This window comes from Sorex araneus, chromosome 8, assembly GCF_027595985.1.
Source record: "Sorex araneus isolate mSorAra2 chromosome 8, mSorAra2.pri, whole genome shotgun sequence".
Taxonomy (NCBI): domain Eukaryota; kingdom Metazoa; phylum Chordata; class Mammalia; order Eulipotyphla; family Soricidae; genus Sorex; species Sorex araneus.
Window position 1 is genome coordinate 55,532,585 of NC_073309.1, and position 19,900 is coordinate 55,552,484.

The following is a 19,900-nucleotide window of genomic DNA, read 5'->3' on the forward strand; positions in this document are numbered from 1 at the left end:
CATCTTCAAAAAGTGATTTAGTTTCTTAAGTATATGGAGGGCTGCATCCGACCTGCCCCTGTTCTCAATAAATCAGAATTTTGTACCCCCATTCCTGCTTCCTCAGACTGCAGGTCATTCCTGAGACCCTGCGGCTAGGCCACTTGCACTCTCAGCCCCTCACACAAAGAACTAGGAAGTGCGGTGATTGTCTGGGACCCTTCAGGGACCACAGATCCAGGCTCAGTTGGGTCCTGGGGACAGCCCAAATAACCAGACTCTTCAGAGAACCGAGTTCCCTGCAGGACCTTGGAATGCAACCCTGCAGCCAGGGGCCTTGGAAGCTGGGAGGAAGAAGGAAGAAGAGTCTGCGTGTAGCTGGCGGGGCTTCAGACTCCGCTCTTCATGGGCTACAGGGCACCTACATTCTCATAGATCATATTCTCGTACAAGCCCTCGTCCTCGATGGGCGAAGACTGTTCGAGAAAGCGCAGGATGCACTGGTGCAGGAACACATACTGGGCCTGTGGGTGCAGGGCAGGCAGAGGTGAGTGTGTGGAGGCGCCCAGCCCCACCCAGTCCACCTGCGCCCTCTCACCTCAGTCTGCACCATTAGCGGCCGGCTTCCCCTCATCTTCTTCACATACTGGAAGGGCCCCACGCAGCCCTCACACTCCAGCTGCCGCAGCAGGACATCCAGAGCAATGAAGGTGCCCGTGCGGCCCACACCAGCACTGGGGGGACAGGAAGGGATCCGTCAGGGATCTTGAGGATGGGATGGGGTCCTCACCTAGGAACCAGGCTGCTGGGCATTTATTCCAGGCGTCCCTGGAAACATTGGTATTCACCAAATTGGCACACGCTGCACAATGAGTGGCCAATCCATCTCTGGAGCCTAATTATTCCTGGTAATGTCAGCTTTTCGGTTTTTCACTGAGGTGCCCACATTGTGCAATGCTCAGAACCTACTCCTGACTCTGTGCTCTGGGATCATGCCTGGCAGGCTCAGGGGACCCTATGTGGAGCCAGGGATTGAACCCAGGTTGGCTGTGTGCAAGGCAAGCAAGCTCTGGTCCAGGAACCTCAGCTTTAGTGAAGCGACCAGGATTGCTCGAGTGAAGGGACTATGGAGTACCATTAGTGCTCCTCCGTATTCAGAGGTGGCAGCAGGCTTGAGTGAGTCGAGGTCCTGGCCCCATACAGTGCTCGAGTGACTGAGTGGCAACCCACACAGGAGCCATCGCACAGCGGGGAGGGTGCCAGCCCTGCACATGACTCACCTAAGCTTCATCCCAACTCAGCACCCCATATGCTCCCTCGAGCCTGGCCAGGAGTTATCCCTGAGTCCAGAACCAGGGGTCAGCCCCGTGCACAGCTGGGTGCACCCCAAAAGCAAAACCAAAAAAGCCATTCCCAAGAGGTGACTTCACTTTGACTGTGTTTGTTTTGGGGCCATACAGGTGGTACTCAGAGCTTATTCCTGGCTCTGCTCTCAGGCATTACTCATTCTGGTGCTCTGGGGACCATTAGGATGTTGCGAACTGAACCTGGTCTGCTTCAGGCAAGGCAAATGCCCCACCTGCTGCATTGTCACTCCAGCCCTGAGCTGTGTTTTTATTTTTAAGCATAAGATGTCCTGTTCCAAAGAGAACATTTAGCACATGGACAAAAATTCAGCAAGGCTATCACCCATCTGACACACTGTCCTGTCCCCACAGGGCCCTGGTGCCTATGTCACCCTCAGTCCCCAGCCCCTCTTGCTGTTCTGATGATGGGCTGACCTAGCTGGGAGTCTGCTGGTCATGGAATCAGACACCATGTGACCTTCGGGTCTGAGTCACTGAGTTTAGACACAGGAGGCCTGGACCAGGGTCTGCTCCTCTTTCTGGCCAAGCCATGGTGTAACTTTTACAGGAGGTGGCAGAAAGGTCCTATGCCCAGATGCTACCATCAGGATGGGTGGAGAGGCCATGTGAGAGGCCCAGCTGAGACCCTCTGGGCATCAAGCAGGAATGGAGTGACCCCAGGGATTAGCTTCCCATCTGGGTCTCACTCAACCCTGGGTACAGGAGCTGGGGTGTGAGGTTCAGGCAGAGGGAGCTGGGACTGTCCCCCTAGCACTGCCCTTAGGTGCCCCAGCACCCCAACTATCCTGGGAGCCAGAGGCCCAGTTTCAGAGGGTGATCTGCATTCCGTGACACTCAGTTCGGAGGCCTGGGATGACCGCCGCACATGTGGATGGCCCTACCCAGCGGGCGACACCCTCTCCAAGCGGCCCCGCTTGGGGGTCTCCCTCCTGCTGGCCCCCGCCTGGCCCCACATGCTCTCCTTCCCTCCTCCATCCTGGCCTGCGCCAGGCCGGCCTCCCTCACCTGCAGTGCACGACTGGCAGGCCGCCCTCGGAGAAACGTTCTAGCTGCTCGCGGAAGAGATTCCTGAATTCCAGCAAGGGGTCGGGGCAGTGGGGCACGCCGTGGTCCGGCCACGTCATATAATGAAACTGCCAAACCTCTAGCTTCTTCTGCTCCTGCGTCTGCCGGGAAAGTCCTTGTGGTGGGGACCCAGGGAGGGGCTGGCCACAGGCTGCCAGCTGGATCCAGGGAGATCCAGCCAGGAACCAAGGAAGGTGCTTGGCAGGGGGCGTTCCGGGAGCCAATCCAGGAGGTTTGGGTCCAGACCGAGGGTGGGCGGGGCAGGGGAGACTCAGCTAGGAAGTCTGGAGGGCGGGGCTTATGGGAATAATTTTTGGGTGGGACTAAAGGTGGGTTCTGGGCGGGGCTTGGGAAGTGGAGTTAGGGAATGTCTGGAGGGCGGGGCTTACGGAAATAATTTATGAGCGGGGCTAAAGTGGGTTGTGGGAGGGGCCAGGGTATGTTAGGGGCGTGGCTTACATGGCGGAGTATCAGAGTCCTGATGGTCCAGTTCTCCTTTACATCCTCGTGCTCCAGCGTCACTTGGAGGTGCCCATGGGTGCAAGGTTTGTCGTCCAGTGGCCAATAATGTTCACACTTCACCTGGGGGGATGGGGCCAGAAAATAAAGGCCTCCCAGATTCCATTCTCTCCTGGGCCACTTGCATAAAAGGGCTGAGTTCCTGCAGGACCCACAGGCAGCTAGGCAGTGCCTCCTTCACAAGATCATTGACTCAGATGGCTCCAGCTGTGTCTGGTGGGCAAGCCCCATGAGGGGTCAGAGGTCAAGCGTTACTTACCCGGCCCGACTCCATGCAATTGGTCAGCATGACCAGGATGTGGCTCTGCTGCTCCCAAACCAGACGCCAGAAATCCCCCACGGTGTGGGGCAAGGGGCCCTGCGTGGCGATGAACTCCTGGGCTTTCTTGAGACCCTGCGGGGTGAGGGGTCGATGGGCAGATCAGGGCCCCCTCCTGCCCAAGCTCACGGGGGTGCCTCATCCCACCCCCAGCCTTACAGGTATGAAGCTGGCATTGATGTAGTCGGAGCCTGGTTCCCCAGGGAGCGGCTTCAGGGGTACTCGAGCACAGTCATCTGGGGCAGAGGCAGCATTTGGAGGACAGAGATGACCGCGTACCCCCCAGGAGCGGGACCCCATCCCCATCCCCATCCCCATGGCAGGGCTGATGTGCCCGGCCAGAACACCGCCACATGGCGCAGCACTCACAAGGCAGCACGTTTCTGTATCGGTTCTTGCTCTGGTTTTCGGGAGCCAAGGCCACCGTCTGAAGCGGCTGGGGCTGGTCGTCCTGGTCCAAGAGCTGGGGACAGGCAGGTGAGGAGGGTTCGGTCCCACCAAGCGCAACCAGCTCTCCCATATGCAACTGGCAACCTTGGCCTTCTTTATTGCCACTGTCTCTTGGTGGGGTTGGTTCGTTTTCTATATTAGGGCCACACCAGCAGTGCTCAGGGGACCTATGTACTGGGGATCTAACCCGGGTCTTCTGCAGGCAAAGCCTGTGAGCAGCACATGGAGCCAACTCTCCAGCCCCTTCACTGCCACATTTGCCCCAAATTCAGCTGAAACCATGGCTATGTGCCACTGTCCTGGGGTACAGGGAGAAGTCGGAGATGGTGGAATGGAGAGGATGACAGTGACAGGTGTCAGGGAAGAACAAGCCATGCAGTGAGGCTAAATTGTTGGGTAGGACAGACCCAGGCCCGGTCACCGCTCAAGACCTCATCACGGGCCAGAGAGACAGCAGCAGCGGGAGGCTGCTCGCCTTGCACAAGCTGGTTCAACCCTGGCACCACATAGAGGCCTTCAAGCCCCCCGCAGTGATCCCTCAGCACAGGGCCAGGTGGAAGCCCTAGGTCGGATAGATATGGCTCCCCAAAGCACAGCCACACCCCAAAGAAGAGAAAAACATTTTCAAATGCATTGTCAGGGCCTGAGAGGTAGCACCGCATGGAGGGTGCTCGCCTGCCAGAGCGCAGCTGAGCCGGCTCAGTCCCAGCACCACAATGGACTCCCCAAGCGAGTCCCGCCAGTGATCTCTGACTCTGAGCACAGAGCCAGGAGTGAGCCCTGAGTACTCCAGGGTGCCCTGTCCCAAAAAATACTGTCCCAGGACCTGGAAGAATATCTCGGAGACTCTAAGCACCTGCCCTGGAAAAGACAATTTGAGTCTCATTCCCAAGTCTAGCCTGTGCCCACAGCCTCTCTCGGCCGTCCAGACATCCCACAGCCAGAGTGTGAGCCCACAGAGGTGAGACCCCACATTCACCTCAACTAAGAGTGTTTGGGTGCTATGGCGGGCCTTGTCTCTCTGGTGTCCCCCAAAAAACAAAAAACATTCGCCTCATATCAGAATATTTGGGTGCCATGGCAGGCCTAGTTCCAGTGTTGAGGAGGGCGTGAGTGCCCAAGGCCAGGAGGGAAAACCTCGGGGACCACCTGCCAAGCACGTGACCCCGGTCACTGCAACGACAAGGGCTCAGTAGGAGTAAAGAATGGAAATAAACATAGGAGAAGGAGACAGCTTCATTTCTGCCCCAGCAGTAGGACGCGTGGCTGCTCCCCACTCCCACAGCGGGAGTGCGGGCACCTGTGTCTCCCTCTGCCGCGGGCCCACCTGGTAATCCTCCGCGAAGCCCCAGTTGCTGTCCTTCTCCTTTCCCCTCACATGCTTGGCGAAGTCTGCAGCACGGATGTCTTTGTGGGACCTGGAGAGAAGGAGGCAGAGCCCGATCTTGGGACCCAGGGGCGACTCTCGCTCTCAGTTTCCTAAAACCTTATAAGTAGAAACCTGAGCCTATCTTGCAACTCCAACTCCCCTGAGTCGCCCATCCCTGGCACCCACGGATCTGCTCTGTGGCTACATAGTTTGGCTCGTCTCCTGTTTATCTGCACAGGTGAGGTTGTGCAGAATTCTCTCTCTGAAGTTCCCCTTAGCACCCACCCCTGGAGGTCTGTGGTTGAAAATGATAGGAACCCTCCCTGGTGTGTGTATGTGTGTGTGGTGTGTGGTGTGTGTGTCTCTGTGTGCGCTCGTGTATGGTTTTGCGTGTGCGTGTGTCTCTGTGTGTGTATTTGCATGTGTCTGTATGTGGCCAAGTGTATCTGTGAGTATCTATGTGTGTGCCAGTGTGCTTGCGTGTTGTCTGTATGCATGCAAGCATGTTTGTGTGTGCATGTGTGTGTGTCTATGTGTGTTTGTGTATTGTTTGTCTGTGTCTGTGTGTGTCTGTGTGTCTGCGTGTGAGTGTCTCTGTGTGTCCATCATCTGTTTCCATTCATCTCTTTTTCCTTCTTGGCTACTGTCCATAATATTGCCATAAATATGCAGTTGCAGAAGGTTCCTTAGTTGAGATCTGAGCTCAGGTCCTTCAGGAAAGACCCCAAAGTGGAACATAAAGGTTGGAAAAACTGTCCTGGCCCATACCACACCTCATACCATCACCACTGGAAAACCCATCATCTCCATACCTTCCCCCCACTCCCCCTTCACACCACTATCTTCTTGGCATAAAATTGGCCCAGCTCCACAACTGATTTCCAAAAGAACATGATGGCACTGAACCTTCCCAAGTCGACTAGTCTGGGCTGAGAACTCTGGGGTCCTCTTGGAATGGGGGTAGCCTGAAGCAGCAGCCGGCAGCCTCGCCTGACACCCTCTCACATAGAATAGCCCGACTCACAGCTGAACCTCCTCCCACTGCCAAGACATCAAATTGCTCCAGATCTGCAACTCCTGGGCTGTGGCTGTGTAAGGACCTGGCGACACCTCCAAATGTCATAGTCCTGTGAGCCAGCAGGATCACAAGAAATCTGATGGGGAAGTTGCACAGAAGCCCACCCACCTGGCTAATGCTTTTTTGTTATTTTTTGCTTTTTGGGTCACACCTGGTGAAGCTGAGGGGTTACTACTGGTCTGTATTCAGGAATTATTCCTGGTGGTGCTCAGGGGACCATATGGGATGCTGGAAATAGAACCTGGATTGGCCGCGTGCAAGGCAAACACTCTACCTGCTGTGCTATCACTCCAGCCCCCTGCTGGCTGATCCTAAACAATGACCCAGAAGGCTCAGCTGGCACCAATGAGCCCAGGAGAGTCTCGACAATGACTTCAGTAACATCACTGTGAGTGCAACAGGATCACAAACTGCCTGTTATTGATCTAAGGTTTGACGATGCCATTTGCTTTTGTATTGTAACAAACAATATGAAGTAAATTTGTTTGTGCCTGAAAGGGGCCAGGCTGGAGTGCTGGGTTTGAAACAGAAGACACCAGTGGAGGGAAGGGCACTCTGGTATTGGGATTGGGACATTTAAGGCTGAAACGACTGTATTGTGAACAATTTGGGTAAGTCATAGTGTTACAAAAAAAATTTTATAGGTAGTTTGGGGTCTGGAGTGATTGCACAGCAGTAGGGCGTTTGCCTTGCATGCGGCCGACCTGAGTTCGATTTCTTTGCCCCTCTCGGAGAGCCCAGCAAGCTACCAAGAGTATCCCGCCTGCATGGCAGAGCCTGGCAAGCTACCCGTGGTGTATTGATATCCAAGAACAGTAACAACAAGTTTCACAATGGAGACATTACTGGTGCCTGCTCGAGCAAATCGGTGATCAATGGGATGACAGTGACAGTGAGACAGAAGGTAGTTTGGGGCCAGTGGTGTAATGGTACAAGTCAAGGCAATTGAATTGTCTATGACTGACCCCAGTTTGATCCTGAGTCTCCAGAGCCCGCCAGGAGTGAACCCTGAGCACAGAGCCAGGAGCAAGTGCTGAACACAATCAGTGTGGCCATAAAACAAAACCCCTCCAGGGTCCAAGTGGCTGCTTAGAGGACTAAGACATGCTGTGGGCGTGGGCAGTCCAAGCTCCTCCTTGAGCACGAGATCAGGAGTAGACCCTGGACACTGCTGAGTGTGGCCAAAAACTAAGAGAAATCAAATCAAGATCAATTAAATTTTAAAAACTCTACAGGGGCCAGAGTGGGTCGGGCACTTAACTTGCATGCAGCTGGCCTAGGTTTATCCTTGATACCACATATGCCTGAGCCTCAAAAGGAGTGATTCCTGAGCACAGAGCCAGGAGTAAGACTTGAGCACTGACTTGTGTGGCCCAAAATAATTTTTGAAAAGGGGGCCAGAGCAACAGTAGAACAGTAGGGTGTTTGCCTTGCAGGCGCAAGCCTGGGATCAATCCTTGGCATCCCTTATGGTCCCCTGAGCAATGTGATGAGGAATTCCTGGTGCAGAGCTGGGAGTAAGCCCTGAGCATCACCAGCTGTGGCCCAACCACCCTCTCCCAGCCAAACAAACCAGTCCAAGCCTCACAGGCTCTTCCTGCTCTTCCCTCCCCCCATCTGTTAACAGTGGGTCAGCACCATCTGGACTCTCATGAGATGTGCTGACTAGTTTCTCCCTGAGCAACAAATTAAACCCACTGAACCACCTCCTCCAGGGACTCCCAGGACTAACCACTGCCGACCCCCCACAGAATAGGCTCCAGACAAGCAGGCACAGCTCCTGAAATCCTCCCACCACCCATCCCTGTCTCCCACATCCTCTGGGTCCCTAGGGCCTGGTGCTCCCCAGCACCCTCTCCAGGGACCCATTGAGGAATCAACTCTCCCGGGACTCCTCCACTGACCTTTGGCCTTATTGTAGCTGAGGGACAATAAAACTGATGGAACAGTCCTCCCTGCAGACTTCCCCTAGAGGCCAGTTTTCTTTGCTCCTTCTGTACTTCACTGTCCCCTTATCCTATTTGCATACTAATCTCTGGGTCCAAGGGCAACCTCAGGTCCAAACTCCAAAGGCTACTCAGCATGAAGGACTCCACTGGCACCCCTTTTCTCTGCGCACCGTCTCCTGGTTGGCACCAATACAGCCCACTGGCGCCTACATCTCCCTCTCCGCGGGACCCTCATCTTCTGTCCACCCCAGACACACTTCCCTGAGGTCTAACCACTCTCGGATCAAGTCAGGCGTGTGTCCTCACCCATGTCCTCTGTCACCTGTTTGTGACTCTCCCCAGGGCCACCTCTCAACAGGACAAACACAGGTGAAACACTGTCACACGGACAGGGCCACACTCGAACTCCAGAGAAGGCATCGAGCAGGCAGCATCAGAGTTGGAGAGAAACCTGCCCTTTGCCATGGAGAATTTCTCCTGCCTCTGATGGCCTCTGCCCAGCAGACGTCTGACCAGGCTACTACGGCCCTCCCCCTGCTCCAACTCCTCTCCTGCGTCTGTCCCCGGGGTACAGAGATCCCATCTGAGAGACAGACCAAGCGCTGACCATTCTCTCCTGCCCTGCCCCACCCCTCCAGCTCTGCTGGGGGCAGCCCAGGGATGTCAACAAACATCTGTCACTTCCCGAGTGCACAGCTGAGCTCCCGAGCCCTCCACATGCAGCCCCCAGAACACTGCCCCTTGATCTGTGGTGACCCCAGACTGGGTTCTCAGGCTGAAGTTCTGGGTGTCACCCTGAGCCCTTTCTTTGTCCTTCAAGCCACACGCCTGTCTAGAGTGTCAATTAGGGGCTGGAGAGAGAAGTGCAGGGATAGTGTCCCGGGAATGGGATGTCGTGCTGGAAACTTCCTTGTGCAAGAAAAGTATCAAAGCTTTCTGGGTCATGCCTGGTGATGCTCAGCACTCAGGAATTACTCCTGGCAGTGCTCGGGGGACCATATGGGATGCCGTGGATAAATCCCGATCAGCCACTTGCAAGGCAAATGACCAACACGCTTTCCTATCGCTGCAGCCCCCACAAGCACATAAATGAAAAAAAACTGTCTAAGTCTGGAACCTGTGCATCTCATCCCATTTCTAATCTGCGGTGACCATTTCTGTTGGCATGCTTCCAGAACTTTCTTTTTCTGGCTGTTTCTGGAATGGACTATGGGAATTCACTGGTCTCTTCAGAATCCTCCTAGAACCCCCATGATCAGTCCCACATTACCCCATGGAGCTTACCATGTCTGGGCACTCCTGAAAACCCACATCCACTCAGCCCCGGGGTTGCTGATGGGCTTCAGACACTCATTGCCCTGCCTTTGCCCCAGCTGGACCCTTGGCCTGGGTGTGCATGAGGCTCCTGCCCTCCCTTCTGGGGTACATTCTTGCACCCCACAGGACTGTCTCCCTTTCCACTCAAATGCTCGGTGACAGGACTGAGACGTCACAGCCCTGTGGGCCAAGTCTCCATGGTGACAGTCACCTATGGACAGGATTCCCGACTCATTCTTTTTTTTTCTTTTGGGTCACACCCGGCAATGCACAGGGGTTACCTCTGGCTCATGCACTCAGGAATTACACCTGGCGGTGCTCAGAGGACCATATGGGATGCTGGGAATCAAACCTGGGTCAGCCGCATGCATGGCAAATGCCCTACTGGCTGTACTATCGCTCCAGCCCCTCCCGACTCATTCTTGGTCACCCCAGCAGTGCAGCCCAGTAAGGGGCTGTAACGGTGTTGGACAGATGAAAGGGTCCAGTACAGGTCACCTGGTCAGGGTGTGAGTAATGGGATGTCCCCGTCTCAGGGACATCGGGCCCCTCCAACACATGTCCCCTGGGTTCACAAATGATCACACTGAGGCTGTAGCCCGGGGAGACGGCTGCTCACCTGGACACCTGGTTCCGGATTGCTGGTTGTTTCTCACTCCTCCTGAGAAGGTTGTCAGGAAGAGAACAGGGTCAGGATGGAGTTAGGCCGCCTGATCCTCCCTTGCCCCCAGGACTCACCTGCGCTTCAGGAAGAACAGCAGGACGCCCACCAGGGTGATGGCCAGGAGCACCCCGATGATGGATCCGGCGATCACCCCTGGAAAGAGACGTGAGGTGTCAGAAGGGGCATCTGTCTCAGATACCTGCACCCCAGACCTGCGCAGGAGCCACAGGGCAATGCACACCTCAATAGAGACCCACCTCTGCCAGCTGTCCTGGGGCTCCAGTTCTGGGAGTCTGGACCATGGTCACCCGCTCCTCAGGTCCCCAGTGAGAGACTGCTCCCCAGCAGCCCAGAGTATGTCTGGGTGGGGACCCACTACCTCTCCCAGGGCAGGTGGGTGACAGGAGGGTGCAGCTCAATACCGACACCCAATGACAGTTCCCAGGGGACTGCTCCGCCTGAGTGGTGCCCATTGCTGAGCCAGGATAGCCCATCCTGGCCCCACACACAGTAGCTCCATTTCCCCAGGGGGCCCCTGTTTCAGGCTAACTCCCCCCTCAGGGATCCCTGAGGCTGGAGTTGCCTGAGGTCATGGGGGTTCCCAGCACTGCTCTGAAATGCTCAGTATCCAGGTGGTGTCCACTCAAGCCCAGGACACCCCATCACTGTGCGGGGCCTCCAGGCATTAGCTGGACATTACCAAGACTCTGTAAACGAGTCTTGGGGGGCTGGGTCTCTCCCTTTTCACCCTGAGGCCCGAACCTATCCACGGCTCGGCTAGCTGGGAGACAGTGCTAGACATGAGCCCAATCTGAGGCTCAGAGGGTTAATTCCCGGACACCAGCCCAAGGTCAGTCCCAGAGCAGAGACCACATCGCATCAGAGCCCCTGGTGCAGGGTTGGGCACAGAGAAGTGGACTTCAGGGGTCCAAATGAGTTGTTTTTTTTTTTTTTTTTTTTACAAACGAGTTATACTCCCCACACCCCATGGTCCCCAAGCTCTGCCTGGTGTCCCTTAGAGGCCCAAGGCCAAGGACCAAGCAGCATCGATCTACTCACCTCTGCCCTGAACTGCTGACCCGATAAAAACCCAGAAAGGCCCTCAGGTCTCCTGAACATTGCTTGGGAGGCCCAATAAATCAACCAACAGATAGTGACCAAGAGGGCTGGAATGGGAGCACAGAGGGGAGGACATTTGTCTGGCATAGGGCACACCCAGGTTTCCATCCCGACACCCTAGATGGTCCCCCAGCTCCACCAGGAGGACTGTCTGAGTGGTTAGCAAGGAGGAGCCTTTGAACATTGCCAGGGTCCCGCCCAATAGAAGAACCTAGAAAGTAGTGAGGGAACAGTGAGCCCCATGGCCCTGTCAGAGGCTCTCAATCGACTCTTATGAGAAGGCAGCTTGGGGTTTAGGAGCTTGTCTCGCACTAGTCGCTTACCTTGATCAACACTGCCTGGTTCCCTGAGACCACCAGGAGAGACCCCTGAGCTGAGAGTCAGAGTAAGTATCCCTGAAACCTCCCTGAGACCTCATGACTCCATCTGGGCATCCATGTAGGAGAAATAAGACACAGGCAAAGGCACGCACATAATGCACTCACACAGAGGCACAGGAATGTAGGCACACAGGCACGCCTGCACGTGTGCACATATGCACATACATGCACAAGCACAAATGCATGGAACACATGATGCATGCACACACACAAAAGCATACACACACACGAATGCAAAAGCACAAGTGCATGTTCATGCATGCACACACACATACACAGCCACATATACACACATGAATGCACATGCACACACATGCACACATACATGTGCATGAGAGAAAGGAAACTGCCCACCTCTCCCTGCACAGCAGGAGCAAATGGGTCTGTTCCTTACAAGGAAAAATATTTGTAATGAACGCAATGAAATATGAATCCTCCTGCCGAGTAAAGCTTCACCCGGTCCAGGACAGAAGCTGTGCGAGTCACGTGGTGCAGGATCATGTAGGAGAAATGTCCCAGGTGGCTGGAGTGCAGAGACATGCATGGGACTGACACGGCCATGGCAGCGGCTAGAACATCAGCACTGACATGTCCTTCACAGAGAGAGAAGGAGGGTGTTCAAGATCTGGCCAGTGTCCTTCCCGGCTCTGCAAATACATGGATGCCACCGGGCCGTGGGCGCTCAGCGGCTGAACCGTGTGGTATGTGAGCTGCCTCAGAAAAGGCGGGTGTTTAGTTTTGGATTTTGGTTTGGGGCCACATGTGGCAGTCTCAGGCTTAGCCCTGGCTCTGTGCCCAGATGTCACTCGTGGCAGGGATCGGGGGTTGAGCCTAGAGAATTCCCAAAACACCACCAGGAGAGACACCTGAGCGGAGGCAGGAGTCCTCCCTGAGCACTCCAGGGCTCATCCCAAAGGAGACAGTGGAGATTTATGCAGGAAACAACAGTCGAGGTGGTTGAAAGTGTTTGTGAGACACACTCCCTCGAACCTTGACTGTTGTTTAAAGTGTTGACGAATCCACAGAATGTTACCCTAGTTCCTGCCCCGACAGCTCTGCTCACCTGCACTCGAGGTGTGACAGGTCACAGAGGGCCCTGGGGCCACCATCCCGTCCCAGAAGGTCTGGACACTGGCGACGTAGGAGCGAGCCGGCTGCAGTCCCCACACGGCCACTTCCCTCTCGCAGGAGGAATTGTCCAGGGAGATCCGCTGCCCGTTGACCTCCAGCAGGAAGGTCTCAAAGCCGCCCCGGGGACATAGACAGGTCAGGGCCAGCCCATAGCCCCCAGAGGCGCTGGTGCAGGAGATGTGGACAGGGTCTGGGGCTGCATGGGGGAGACAAGGAGAGTCAGAGGGGCCGTGACAGAGGCTCCACATCCCCTGCTTCACCACGGGGGGTGCAGATTCTGCCCATCCCCACCTTGTCCCTCCCAGACCCGAATCCCTTTAGCCCTAGGACGTGTCAGAATCTACAGCTCCCTGAGGCGAGTGTGCTCCTGAGCACAGGGGTCAGGGATTGGGGCCCAGTGGTCCCCTTGGGGCTGAGCAGCCCTAATCCCGCAGGCACAGGAGGCGCTCACTCACCTGTGGATGCTCTGAGGCTCTGTGTGGTGCTGGTGACATTGTTCCTCTCTGCCCTCACGCTGAGGTTGTACAGAGTCCCGGGTTCGAGGCCCTCCACCCTATAGGAGGTGCCATTTGTTTTCTCCCGCTGGCTTTGTGCCCCACTGGCCCACTGGATCTGGTACATGTAGAGCTGACCTGGGGGGCCACTGGGGGTCTCCCAGCGCAGTGTGATCGAGTTGTTGGTTTGTGTTTCGTTGTGGAGATTCATGACTTCATTGGGAACTGAGAAAGAGAGAGTTCTAAGGGGCTGGAGCAATAGCACAGCGGGTAGGGCATTTACCTTGCACGCGGCTGACCCGGGTTCGATTCCCAGCATCCCATATGGTCCCCTGAGCACCACTAGGAGTAATTCCTGAGTGCAGAGCCAGGAGTAACCCCTGTGCATCGCCAGGTGTGACCCAAAAAGCAAAAAAAAAAAAAAAAAAAGAGAGAGAGAGTTCTAAGGGTCTGGGAACTCAGGGACCCCGCTACCTGAGTCTGCTGACCCCACCACGAGGGTTAGATCTGCGTATCCAGAGGGCCCCACAGACCCCTGCCCAGGAGCCCAGGTCAAGCTGCCCGCAGGAGGCGAATCATGGATGGAAGCCGGCTTGGAACCCGGGGCCTTCTGACTCTGCTCTGGCGGCAGGAAGGGTCAGAGCTGAGTGTGAACCAGCTCTTCTGTCCGCCCGCACAGCCCTGTCTCCTGTGCTCCGACTGAGCAGGAAACCATGAGGGAACAGTTGGGAGCAGAGCTGCCAGGGGACAGGCCCTGCCCGTGTCATCAGGTCCCCCCTCCCAGGCACAAGACGTTCTGCTGTGTATGTTCAGTTGCCGGTGGTTTGGGTTTCAAATGTGCCACTGGACCCCATAAGCTTAGCTCTTTGAGTCTAGACCCTCAGGGACATCCCAGCTCAGGGTGACGGTGCTAGTGGTCTGACTAAGTATCCTCAGTGTCCTGACAGGGTTGTGGGCTGGGAATTGGGGAGAAGGATCATGTCAGCAGGGACATAGGGGACTGTGAGGACACAAGACTCCAAAGAGCTTAGAAAGCCCTTCCTGCCTCCACCACAGGAGAAATTGGGGTGTGACCTCATGCACCCCCACACCAGGGATTTGACCCAGATGCGGATGCACTAGTACCCGGGATGCGTCTGTCACCCAGCCAGTGTTCAGGGACACTTTGCTCTTCCAGCCACGGTCAATACGGAGGGTTGCACCCAACACTCCACAGAGGCCATGGCCCTGCTTCCCATGTCTGATTCCATCCCAGGCCAACGGGATGGAGAGTGGGATGGGAGCCTACAGGACATACCTCCAAAACAAAAGAAGCAAAATAGGGGCCAGAGGGGTAGTACAGTGGGGAGGGCGTTTGCATGGCAATGGCTGACACAGGTTAGATCCCCTGTATCCCATATGGTCCCTCAGCACTCCCAGGAGTAATTCTTTTTTTTTTTTTGCTTTTTGGGTCACACCTGGATGCACAGGGATTACTCCTGGCTCTGCACTCAGGAATTACCCCTGGCCATGTTCAGGGGACCATATGGGATGCTGGGATTTGAACCTGGGTCGGCCGCGTGCAAGGCAAACGCCCTACCCACTGTGCTATCTCTCCAGCCCCAGGAGTAATTCTTGAATACAGATACAGGAGTAACCCTTGAGCATTGCCCGGTGTGACTCAAAAATCAAAAAACAACAACAGCAACAACAAAATACAAAAGGAACAAAATCATGGTGTTTTCAAGAATATTATGAACTAGAGCAGCTCAAGATAAAGATTCTCAGGGGCCCAGACATAGTACAATGGAGAGCTGTTTGCCTTGCATATGGCTGCCCAGATTGGATCCCCAGCATCCCTTCTGGTCCCCTGAGCACCACCGGGAGGAATTTCACAGTGCACAGGCAGGAGTGTCCCCAGTAATTGCTGGGAGAGACCCAAAGGCCAAGAAAAAAGACCCAAATAAAAACTAACCATAACAAAATCTTTTTTAATAAAAATCATCACTGAACACAAAGCCACCCAACCTGGGAGACAGGCAGCTGGGCTCATGCCGTCCCGGATGTCCCTGTCTACCCTGCAGGCCCACTTGGCACATCATATCAAGGGCCTGTCCTGGGTCCTGAGTGCAGTGACTGAGTGCTGACAGCTGTTCTTGGCTCCAGGTAGGTATCTTTGCCCTGCACACGCACAGCTATGCTCTCACCTGTGGGCGCGGTGACGATCTTTGCTGTGCTCTCCTGACTGTTGCTCACTGCAAACACTGAGAAACTGTATTGAGAGGCGGGCTGCAGGCCCTCCACCTTGTACGTGGTGTGCTTGATGTCTGTGACATCATGTCCAGTCCACTTGATCCTGTAGGTGTAGTTTGCGTTGGGCGGACCCTCAGGGTTCTCCCAGTTTAGAGTGACGAAGCTGGTGGTCTGGCTCTCAGATGTGAGGTTCCTGACAGGGTTGGGTACTGGGAATTGTGGGGGAGGACCAAGTCAGTATAGAATATCAGGGTTATTTGGAGCATATTTTGCCTCTGAAGCACCCACCAAATGCCCGTCCCTGCATCCACCACTGTCCTAAAAAAGTTCCGCGTGTGAACCTATGCACCCCCACACCAGACCTGCTCAGAGTAGCTCTCACTAGCAGCCCTCGGTGGCATCTGCCTTTCTGTTCCACAGTCTGGGGGCTACTCCGCCCTGTGGGGACTCTGGGAACAGCCAGAGCCCACACTCTCCATTGAGTGCGTGGACAGAAGCATGTCTATGTCCAACACGCCCAGACCTGTGGGAGCTTTAGTGGGCTGGAGCCCGAGAAGAATCTGCCTCTGACCCAGGAGATGCAAATGTGTCATTTTCCTGGACCTCAATTCAAGTGGCCACATGTGATCTGGTGGGATTGTGCTGGACAAGGTTGGGGTGTGGAACAGGGGCTGAGTTCGGCATCCGGGCTGATGGGCTGAGCTCAACAGAAACAGAAGAACAGTCTGACAGTCATAGTGTCCACAGGGTCAGGGCCGCACACCTGGCCTCCCCCACTCAGACCTGGTTCTGTTGTTTGCTCTGTGGGCTTCCACTGTCCTGGCCCCTTAGCCAGGGCTTTTAGCCAGGGCTGTCAGGAGAGGCACAGCCCAAGAGCCTGCTCTAGAAATCAACTCAGCTCCCGAGATTGCAGCCTGAGCTCTACAGCTGGAAACACTTTAAGGACCGAAAATGCAGAGCGGCAGGCACTGCTTTGCATTGGGGGACCTGTGTTCAAGCGTCATACCCCATGCTGGCCCCAGTGGCCTCTGAGAAGTGACTCCTGAGCTCAGGTGCAGGATTAAGACTGAGCACTACAGGGAGTGCCTCCAAAACAAAAGAAGCAAAATAGCGGCCAGAGAGGTAGTACAGTGGGGAGGGCATTTGCATTGCAGTGGCCTACCAGGTTTGATTCCTGTTATCCCATATGGTCTCTCAGTATCGGCAGGAATAATTATTGAATGCAGAACCGGAGTAACCACTGAGCATCACTGTTGTGACCCAAAATTCAAACAACAACAACAACAACAACAACAACAAAACACAGAAGGAGCAAAATAATGGTGTTTTCAAGAATATTATGAACTAGAATAACTCAAAATAAAAGTACTCAGCACACAGCCATAGTACAGTGGGGATCTGTTTGCCTTGCATGTGGCCAACGCAGATTGGAACCCCTACATCCTTTCTGGTCCCCGGAACACCATCGGAAATAATTCCTCAGTGCACAGGCAGGAGTAACCCTGAGCATTGCCAGGTGATACCCAAAAGCCAAAAAAACAAAAACAAACCAAAACTCATTTTATTTCTTTTTGGGTCACATCTGATGTTGTACACGGGTTACTCCTGGTTCATGCACTCAGGAATCACTCCTGGTGGTGCTTGGGGAAACATATAGGATGCTGAAAATCAAACCTGGGTCGGTCGATTGCTACAAAAATGCCGTACCCACTGTGCTCTGGCTCCAGTCACAAGAAAACTCTTTTTTAGAAAATAATAAATGAACACAGAGTCGCCCAGCCTGGGACAGGCAGCAGGGTTCCTTCTTGTCCCGGATGTCCCTGTCTGTCCCACAGGCCCACTAGGCACATTATAGCAAGGGTCTGTCCTGGGTCCTGAGTGTGGTGACCGAGTGCTGACAGCTGCTCTAGGCTCCTGGCACCTTCCGCCCTGCACACGCACAGCCGGGATCTCACCTGTGGATGCAGTTATGATTTCTGCAGTGCTCTCCTGACCGTTGCTCATCGCAAACACTGAGAAACTATACTGAGAGGCGGGCTGCAGACCCTCCACCTTGTACGTGGTGTTTGTGATGTTTGTGACATCATGTCCAGTCCACTTGATCCGGTAGGTGTAGTTTGCGTTGGTCGGGCCCTCGGGGTCCTCCCAGTTCAGAGTGATGGAGCTGGTGGTCTGAGTCTCTGGCATGAGATTCCTGACAAGATTTGGGTCTGGGAATAGCAGGGAAAGACCAAGTCAGCATGGAAGATCAGGGTCAATCGGGGCATATTTACCCTCTGAAGCACCCACCAACTTCCTATCCCTGCATCCACCACTGTCCTCCGAAAGGAAACGGGTGTGAACCCATGCACCCCCACACACCAGACCTGCTGAGAGCACCTCTCACTAGCAGCCCCGGGCAGCATCTGCCTTCTGTCATACTGTCAGGAGGCTACTCCGCCCTGCTGGGAGCCTGAGGGGGCTGGAGCCCGAACAGAATCTGGCTCCGACCCAGCAGAAGCAAATGTGTCAACTTCCTGGACCTCAATCCAAGTGGCCACACGTAATCTGGTGGGATTGTGCTGGATGGTGGGGGGTGTGGCGCAGGGGCTGAGCTTCGGAACATGGACTGACAGGCTGAGCTCATTGGAAACAGAAGTGTCCGATGGTCAGACTGTTCACAGGGTCAGGACCATGCACCCAGTCTCCCTCACTAGTCACTGATTCTGTTTTTTGCTCTGTGGGGTCCCACTGTTCAGGCTCCTTAGCCAGGGCTGCAGGCACACCCCAATATTGCGCTCTAGAAACCGCCTCAGCCCCCAAGACTGCAGCCTGAGCTCTACAGCTGAGAAACTCGTTAAGGGCCGAAGAAAGCAGATTGGCAGGCCCTGCTTCACATGGGTGTGACCCATGTTCAAGCTTCAGACCCCATACTGGCTCCAGAGCCCTCTGAGAAGTGACCCCTGAGTTTAGAGGCAGGATTAAGCCTGAGCACTACAGGGCATGCCTCAAAACAAAAGAAGCAAAATAGGGGCCAGAGAGGTAATACAGTGGGGAGGGCGTTTGCATTGCAGTGGCCGACCCAGTTGCGATCCCTGGCATCCCATATGGTCCCCCAGTACGAGCAGGAGTAATTCTTGAATGCAGAACCCTGAGCATCGCCAGGTGTGACCCAAAAAGCAAACAGCAACAACCACCACTACCACCACAACAAAACTCAAAAGGAGTAAAATGGTGTTTTCAAGAATATTATGAACAAGAGCAACTCAATATAAAAGTACTCGGGGCCCAGCCATAGTATACTGTAGAGCTGTTTGCCTTGAATGTGGTCAACCCAGATTGGATCCCCGGCATCCCTCCTGGTCCCTGAGCACCATCGGGAGGAATTCCTCTGTGCACAGGCGGGAGTAGCCCCGAGCATTGCCGGGTGAGACCAGAAGAGCCAAGAAAACAAACCCAGACCAAAACTAACCAAAACAAAACTCTTTTAAAATAAAAATCATCGACAAACACAGAGCCGCCCAGCCTGGGAGACAGGCAGCAGGGCTCCTGCCGTCCCAATGTCCCTGTCTATCCTGCAGGCGCACTTGGCACATCATAGCAAGGGTCTGTCCTGGGTCCTGAGTCGGTGACGAGTGCTGACAGCTGCTCTAGGCTCCGGGCACATCCCACCCTGCACACGCACAGCCGGGCTCTCACCTGTGGATGCAGTGACGGGCTCTGCTGTGCTGTCCTGACCGTTGCTCACCGCAAACACTGAGAAACTGTACTGAGAGGCGGCCTGCAGGCCCTCCACCTTGTATGTGTTGCCTGTGATGTCTGTGACCTCATGTCCAGTCCACTTGATCCCGTAGGTGTAGGTAGCGTTGGTCGGGCCCTCAGGGTCCTCCCAGCTCAGAGTGACGGAGCTGTTGGTCTGGCTCTCAGCTTTGAGGTTCCTGACAGGGTTGGGGTCTGGGAATAGCGGGGAAGGACCAAGTCAGCATGGAAGATCCTGGTCAGTCGGGGCATACTTACCCTCTGAAGCACCACCAGATGCCCGTGCCTGCATCCACCACTGTCCTGAGAAAGGTCCGGGTGTGAACCCCTGCACCCCCACACACCAGACCTGCTCAGAGCAGCTCTCACTAGCAGCCCTCGGTGGCATCTGCCTTCTGTCCCGCAGTCAGGGGCTACTCCGCCCTGCTGGCGGCTCTGGGAATAGCCAGAGCAGAAGCGTGCCTGTGTCCAACACAGCCCAGGCCTGAGGGAGCCTTAGGGGGCTGGAGCCCTCACAGATTCTGGCTCCGACCCAAAAGAAGCAAGTGTTTCATTTTCCCCGACCTCAATTCAAGTGGCCACTCGTGACCTGTTGGAAACATTCTGGAGGTGCTGGGGTGTGGAGCAGGGGCTGAGCATCGGCAACGAGCTGACGGGCTCAACAGAAACAGAAGAGCCCAACGGTCAGAGTGTCCACAGTGTCCAGAGCAGCCCACCTGATCTCCCCCAC

General features: G+C 55.1%; 1 protein-coding gene across 1 annotated transcript in view; it reads right to left on the minus strand.

The window, feature by feature from the left end:
* Positions 1-389: 389 nt before the first annotated feature.
* LOC101538834 (receptor-type tyrosine-protein phosphatase H) overlaps positions 390-19,900 on the minus strand; it is a 33,728-nt gene continuing 14,217 nt past the window's right edge. The window contains exons 8-22 of the mRNA XM_055146480.1: positions 19,111-19,365; positions 17,388-17,642; positions 15,387-15,641; positions 13,162-13,425; positions 12,639-12,902; positions 10,151-10,229; positions 10,055-10,073; positions 5,027-5,167; positions 3,619-3,712; positions 3,409-3,485; positions 3,190-3,324; positions 2,871-2,993; positions 2,352-2,512; positions 578-713; positions 390-503 (exon numbers count right to left, since the gene is read on the minus strand). Of these exons, the coding sequence (XP_055002455.1) occupies positions 390-503; positions 578-713; positions 2,352-2,512; positions 2,871-2,993; positions 3,190-3,324; positions 3,409-3,485; positions 3,619-3,712; positions 5,027-5,167; positions 10,055-10,073; positions 10,151-10,229; positions 12,639-12,902; positions 13,162-13,425; positions 15,387-15,641; positions 17,388-17,642; positions 19,111-19,365 (2,372 nt within the window). The remainder of the gene's footprint in view (positions 504-577; positions 714-2,351; positions 2,513-2,870; positions 2,994-3,189; positions 3,325-3,408; positions 3,486-3,618; positions 3,713-5,026; positions 5,168-10,054; positions 10,074-10,150; positions 10,230-12,638; positions 12,903-13,161; positions 13,426-15,386; positions 15,642-17,387; positions 17,643-19,110; positions 19,366-19,900) is intronic.